The sequence below is a fragment of the Ziziphus jujuba genome, chromosome 6 (genome assembly GCF_031755915.1).
Source record: "Ziziphus jujuba cultivar Dongzao chromosome 6, ASM3175591v1".
In the NCBI taxonomy this organism is placed as follows: Eukaryota; Viridiplantae; Streptophyta; class Magnoliopsida; order Rosales; family Rhamnaceae; genus Ziziphus; species Ziziphus jujuba.
The window spans coordinates 14562830-14570058 of record NC_083384.1 but is presented as its reverse complement, the minus strand read 5'-3'; the positions used below and the strand labels follow the sequence as shown (position 1 = coordinate 14570058).

Sequence of the window (7229 nt, the reverse complement as noted above, 5' to 3'; positions counted from 1 at the left end):
AATTAGAAAAATTCATAGTTTATAGTTTTTTTTTTCTTTTTTCTTTCTTTCAATTTCTTATGTACAGTCTATTATAATTCTTTTTATTTTTTTATTACAAAAAAAAAAAAAATAGATAGTGGCCAATTGATACTCCAAAAATATAAGAATGACAATAGAATAGGGTAGGAGGAGATTCGTTAAAGGGGAAATGAAATGGGACGAAGAAATCTATTTCTCCACTTTTTTTTAAACAATTTTCAATATTTATATATATAAAAAAAAATTAGTTTATTGATATATAATATATAAGTCCCCACCTTGGATTTGGCTGCCTATATGGGTTGATTCTTGGAGGTTATCATCTTTGTGGTAGTATTAGAGGTTTTTTCTTCAATTGAAAATATTGACTTATGAAATAAATCAATTTCAGTAATTTTAAAAGTTTTTAAAAATTTTAGAATAAATGAATGAATGATTTATTAAATAACTTTTTTTATTTTATATTTAAAAGTTAATAAATAATTAACATTTTAAATATCATATCGCTTATTTGTAAAAAATTTAGTTGAATACTTATTAAATTTTATATATTTTTAAAAAGTTATTTGAAACCAATATTAAACATCCCAAACATTTATGAAATTTCTTTAAAAATTTGAATTACAAAAATCACTTAAAATGTCAATTAAATACACCCCGTTAGACACTTTGCTTTATTTTATGTTTTTGGGTAACTGGAACTTTGACACATCGAATAAGAATTTCTGCCACCGTAAGGAGAGCTTTCCGACCGGCACGGCGGATCCAAGCAAAATCGGAAGCGCAGAGCAATAGAGAATTGTTTGTGGGGGTTGTTTGAGCTCAAAAGTCATATGGTATGGGAGAGATTGTTGAAGAGGAAGAGGAGTTGTTGGAGTTGAAACCCATCAACAACAACAACAACAATGGAGGAATTGAGACGCTGAACAAGGTTGAGATCGTTGTTAGAACCATAGGCCCATCTCGCCCATCTCGTCTCCAAGTTCCCTCTTACATAAAAGTATGCTTTTTTCTCATTTTTCCCAAATCATTCTGCGTATTTGGTTTCTTTCTGTGATTTTTTCGAGTAGTTGGTATGCATAACTAATACCCATATTGCATTTGGCATTCTTGAAAACGTTTGGGCAATCAAATTTATTTATAAATTGATCATTTCGGTGTTGTTTGGTTTATGCTATACTTTGTTACTTGTTTATGGAGCCACTTCTTTGTTGCTATGGTTAAGAGGCCACTTAAATTAGAACCTAGTTTTATGCTTCTAAAAGATCCTAGAATATGTGCTTGTTAGCTTATGTTATTATTTCATATTCACAAAATTTAATACATTCTTTTTTTTTTTTTTTTAATTTAAGGTTTTTAACTTTATGATAAGTTTTATGTTAACCATGATACTAAATGACCACCTTCTCTTCCTTAAGTGGTGAATGACGAACTCTCATGCTTTGGATATTCGGTTCTTATCTGATACAATGGAGCAGCATGGAATTTTCTTGATATCTATTGTTAACTGCTGGAATCAGTGGTTTGCATGGTTTGTGGTTGCCATATTTAAGATATTAAAGATCAAACTATATAGTGGTGTTGCAATTTTACTCCCCATCTGGCTGAATTATTTTTCATTTTTCATAACATAATGCTAGCCTTCAATGATTTTCTCTAATAGTATTGTTATAGTACACACTTTAGTGGATGAGTGAATCAAAGCCATGTTTACAGAGCAATCCAGGTCAAACTGGTCAATCACTTTGAGGGTGAAGCTTACAAAAAAATTCTACTTCAAAAGAAAGTCTTATAAGTGATTTCTAATTTACGTACTCTTGGGTTTCTAGTAAATCAACTAATTTTTCATTCTGGTAGAAAAGAACATGAGAGCATAAGATGTTACTTTGTTCCAGAAATTAGAGGCAGGTCCTATGTTCTCTTTAGAACACAGTAAATATGTGCATCCTATATGAAATGGGTAAAACTCTACGGTTAACCTCATTGTTAGTAAGAGCAATGTGATTGAGAACAGAAACTTTTCTTGCTATTGAGGATGCATTCTCATTTGTTGTGATGAATCATCCTTTTTAAGATATGTGCTAGCTCTTTTAGTTATAGGGCAATTTCAAATTATTTTGTGTCAACTTTAGCATTTAATATTTTGTCAATAAAGAATCTATCTGCCTTGGTTTATTAATTTGAGAAAGTAGAATCTGTTGTAGATGTGGATAAGATATTGATACATTCTGTTAGTACATTAAAGCTTCAATTAGATGTATGTTTCTCATATAATTAATGCTTTACATTTATAAATTAGTTCAATTCCATTCATGTTTATAGTTTAACTTAGATGGAAACATTAATCTCCTTTCTGCTTTTGTAAGACTTTTACCGGCATTAAAGATGTATTGAACTTAACAGAGAACTTAACATTGGTAATTTTTGAACTTAACATTGGTAATTTTTTTGTAAAATTTTAACTATGTACTTCATTATATATCCTTATTGTGTTTGTAACCCCTTTTCTCATAATTAGGTGGATGATTTGAGAAAATTGATTGCTGAGAAAAATCACTTATCAGTTGAGAATTTGAAGCTTATTTTGCGAGGGAATGTATTGAATGTCAACAAAAATGGGGATGATGTGTATCTACAACTCAATGATGGTGGTATAGATCTTATCTTAAAATGAATGACTTCTTCTAATATAGCTTTCCTAGTAATATCTTTATTTTTACCTTACTTTGCATACTCGATTGTGAAATTTTGTGAAGATCATTTACGGCTTTGGAAAATATGTGGAATTGTTAAACTTTTTTTAGTTTTGATTGCTATTTTCAATTCACTAAACAGCATATGATAACGCTAATATCTAGCCAGAAAAGATTTCAAATAAAATCTATGATTTATCATATTTAAAAGCAAAGCATGTGATTAGTTTCAGATTAAAGTAGGAGAGCTAGTTGTATATCAAATGAAATCTATGATTTATCATATTTAAGAGAAAACCTTGTGCTCTGGGGTTTTAGCCTCCGTTGTTTGCCAAAAAAAGCAAACTATGTGATTATTTATATGGATTATCATATCAATTTCACATTTTTGTGGATGAAAGTCTATGGATCTTATTTCTATTGAGAACAAATTATAAGAAAATTTGGTTTTCAGCATCAAGGTCCATTTAACGAATTATTTGCTTTCATTTTGAGCTTATAAATATTGTACTCCATGATTTATAGCTCAGTGTCAAATTATATAATATCAGTTATGGATAAGATCCCCTTCATATTTAGATCTCATGAGTTTCACATTTTGTGCCTTTTTGATGATTTCTTATCTTGCCATCTTTAGATTCCCTAATTGTTGCTGTAAAACCGAAGTCACCTGTTAGAAGCCATCGTCCAGGACTTGATGATGATGAAGATGATGAAGATGATGAAGATGATGAAGATCTGGTATAAATCAATTCAGCATTCACTATCAAGTGAAGTTTTCACTCTATATAAATTCTTCTAATCATTTTTCTACAATAATTTTTTGCATTGCCAGAAGTTTCAGCTTCCACAATCATCAAACCGGTGGAAGAGGAGGCTTTATTTTTTCCTACATGATAAATTGAAGCTTCCAGGTAACTGTCTAAATGAGTTGTGCCCTTATAGATGAGAATGGCATTCTACTAATAGAACTTTCTCTTTTCTAATGTTTGGTTGATAGATATCCTGTTGATGGCAATTTTCTCTCTCAGTCTGAAAGTGTGGGTTCTTATCCTTATTTGGTTTATTTTGGCACCCGTTGCCCATAGATGGGATCTTGGTCCTTTATATGTAAGTATGCTTTTTTTCAGTCCTTAATTCTCTAGTAATATGTTTAAGATGAAATATCAACAGTAGGTTTTGAGTGGGGTCTTTTCATTGCATTGAAGATTTGCGTGGTTCCATAGTATAGCAGAAGGAATAAAACTGAACTCCCACATCCCCATTACCCCCAAAGTCAGATTTTGGAAGTGTGATATCCTATGTTCTACGGCCCTCACCCTATTCTGCCAACCAAAATGAAACATGGGTTTTAAACATGTGTCACTAGCACCCCAAAAAAAAAATAAATAAATAAAATTTAAAAGCTGAAACAATTATTCCATAGTCCTGCTGTACTATCATATTTGTTTCCTAACATCTTAGAAAACAATCAGGTTTCAGCTTTGTGATAGTCAGTAGAAGTCTTTGGTTATTGCATCAAGGACCAAGGACTGACCCACATCGGGAGGACACCCTATTTGTAAACAAATGCACCTCCATACTTGCCTTAGTGGGCAAGAAAAGGAATTTGAAGAGAAAATTGAGCTCATCAGTCCAACAAAAGATGGGCATTTGAAGCACTAAATGATATTGGCATCTTCAAAAACTGAGTATTGATAGTGTATGCCACTTAGGAATTCACCTGCAGGGGAGGGGTGTGGGGTTAGGCTGGCGTGAAACCTTGTCATGTAGAAGGGAACTGAAATGGGAAAAGAGAGGGGAATAGAATTATAGAAGCAGAGGTGACAGATGGTAGAAGAATAAGGGGAGAAAAGAATTATGAGAGGAGGCAACTAGGTTTAAGTTTGTCATTTCAATTCATCTTCATAATCTGAAAATCAAGTTCTGTATATGTAGTTTATGTGTTTAGAGAAGCCAGGGAAAATAGAAATAAAACAACTGCAGCAGAATATGACCCTATACAATAAAATAATATAAGGGCCCTAATTAAATAATAAACCATATGTTCTACATCATCTTGGCAGCTGTATCCCTGGCTTCTCTATGCGTAGCCTGAGGTTAAATTACTAGATTGACATTTAAATGATGACATCTGAGAAAAAGAACCAAACGTGATGTTGCCATTATAAGGATGTCATCTGAAAAGAAAATTTCTATGAACATTGTTTGTTGACTATATAGCTTAATGCAAATTGGTAAAATCAGCCCCCCCCCCCCCCCCCCCCCAAAAAAAAAAAAAAAAAAAAAAAAACAAAGAAGGTAAATTAGGGCTTAAAGAGAGTGAAAAGACAGATAGCCTAATTGACATGTTTGCTTTTTTCTAAGACGTATTTCTTACATCATGATTATTTGTTAATGTGATGAATTCAGATACTCGGAACAGGCTTTGTTATTATCTGCCTGAATCTTGGAAAACGGCAACCTGGTGATGTCAGGTATTACATTGTTATTTATTAGATGTTGTCATTGCATTTAAAGAAAATGCAAAAATTGTTTGGGAAAAGAGAGAAGAAGAAGAAGAAAGAAAAAAGAATGCAATGTTATGTGCTAATAGTTAACGATGCGCTTTAGCTTAGCTGGAGCAGGTTGGAGGTCAACCTGGCTCAGGCCAAGAATTCAATCTTTCATCCCTAGCCTGTTACTCATCAATCACTCATTTAGTTATCAAGATCTTAAACTTTTTTTTTGCTGCCCATTGTTTTCAGTGCATATTCTATTTTCAATGAAGACTTTAGAGAGCTTCCAGGAACGCTTAACGCAGATCATCTTGATAGGGACATAAGGGCAGGTCAGTTTTGAGCCTGTTGCACCATTTATTGTCACCTGCTTTATTTTGAGGCTGTCGGCTCAATTACATAGAACTTTTGGCTTTACGCCTGCAAATGTAGAAAAGGTTTTATTATAACGTACATATAGTCACTGTGTATTTTATAAGTTCTACTAGTTTATTTCCCTGCTTATCTTTCCTCAACAACTAAAAGCTGTATGTTGTTTATCCACATAGCATTCGTTTTGCTATGATATTCTGAGGAATTGAAACCAAGTTTTGGAAACACTTTTCCCTTTCTGTTAAGTTGTACAGCGAAAACGTTTCTACTTGTATAGACATATTAGAAGTATGTGAGCTTAGCTAAGAGTGCAACTGGGGCCCAACTGCATTCAAAGGTATATTGAGCTGTTGATGGTAACTACCCTAGATACTTCTATGACATTTTTTTTTCATATTTCTCAATGGATAGCAATTTTCATAGCTTCTTTAAGCTTTAAAAGCTTCTTCATGTATCAAAAAAAATTTTAAAAAAATGGGACTTCCAACAACTGGAGGAAGATAGGAAAAGAGTAATGGTTAATCTGCAGCTCTTATCCAACTCTTTCTTTCACTGCCAAGATATTTGGTCAAACAGAATCAGGTTGCCAAAAAGCAAAAATAGAAATTTATTTATTTTAATCACCTTGGGACCCAAAAGGCAAAAAGGAGTCAGGTTGTTGGATTGGGCCTGCATTTAATTTCTGCATAGAGCAACAAAAATTTGCAAGCGGAATCAAAGAATTTTTCTATTTTTGTTTTTTAACACACACATATTTATATATTTAAACATAGGTAGGTTTTTCTTTTTTCTTTTTTGCCTTTTTTTTTTCTTTTGGGTAAAAGAAAAAAAACACAGAGACAAGTTGATTGAAAGAATGAAGGGTCATGTTCATGGGTCAACCCTCATGGAAGGGAGGTGATTAGCATAACTTTTAGTAGTATAGTGACCTCATGCTATTCTTTATTCAGTGAATCAAAAATGGAATAACATCTTTGGTCCCCAAATCAACCACTTCAACTATCTCAGAAGTTAAAAAATAAATAAATAAATAAATAAATCCCCTTTTATCCACAATTCAATGCTACTTATACATTAATCTGGAGCATTTAGCTCTAAATTATTTTTCAACCCTGCAAAAATCAGGTGGTAAAGTCTAAGTCTATGCCTTTGTTTCTTTTCTAAAAGTAAAACAAAAACATTTTTTAAAATTTTTAAAATGAAAATTATTGGCATTTGGTCATAAACGTGTATGGGACTGAATAGAACTTTCCTGTTCAGATAAGAAAGATATCTCCCTAAATGAAGCTAATTAACAAACACAAATTTGATTGAAGGGTTGGTTAGGTGGCTGACCCTCCGTTGTTGTTGACAAATTTAGCAACCTAGCCTTTGAATTTAGGTTCCCTCCAGCCCTCCAAACAAACAAAATTTTAGGAAGAAAACATTAATTGCCTTTTTTACTTACAAAAAAATTTTGGTCCTTTATTGTTTTTTCTTTTTTTTTTTTTTTTTTTTGACCTTTTTCCATTTGATTGGAGCCATGACGTTTCAATTCTCACTTTTATAGGGACTTTTAATGCTATTTGAGAAATTGACAAAATCATAAACTTCCAAAACTCTTTTAAATTTTAGGTTGTCACTTCCATACTTTCACAATCTCTCT

General features: G+C 32.3%; 1 protein-coding gene across 1 annotated transcript; it reads left to right on the top strand.

Moving 5' to 3' along the window:
• The first annotated feature begins 681 nt into the window (after nucleotides 1–681).
• LOC107430489 (uncharacterized) lies at nucleotides 682–5823 on the top strand. Its single transcript, XM_016041334.4, has 7 exons — nucleotides 682–1021; nucleotides 2540–2672; nucleotides 3352–3455; nucleotides 3550–3628; nucleotides 3715–3824; nucleotides 5127–5191; nucleotides 5462–5823. The coding sequence occupies exons 1-7, from the start codon at nucleotides 860–862 to the stop codon at nucleotides 5553–5555; spliced, it is 747 nt and encodes a 248-aa protein (XP_015896820.2). The 5' UTR covers nucleotides 682–859; the 3' UTR covers nucleotides 5556–5823.
• Nucleotides 5824–7229: the final 1406 nt, after the last annotated feature.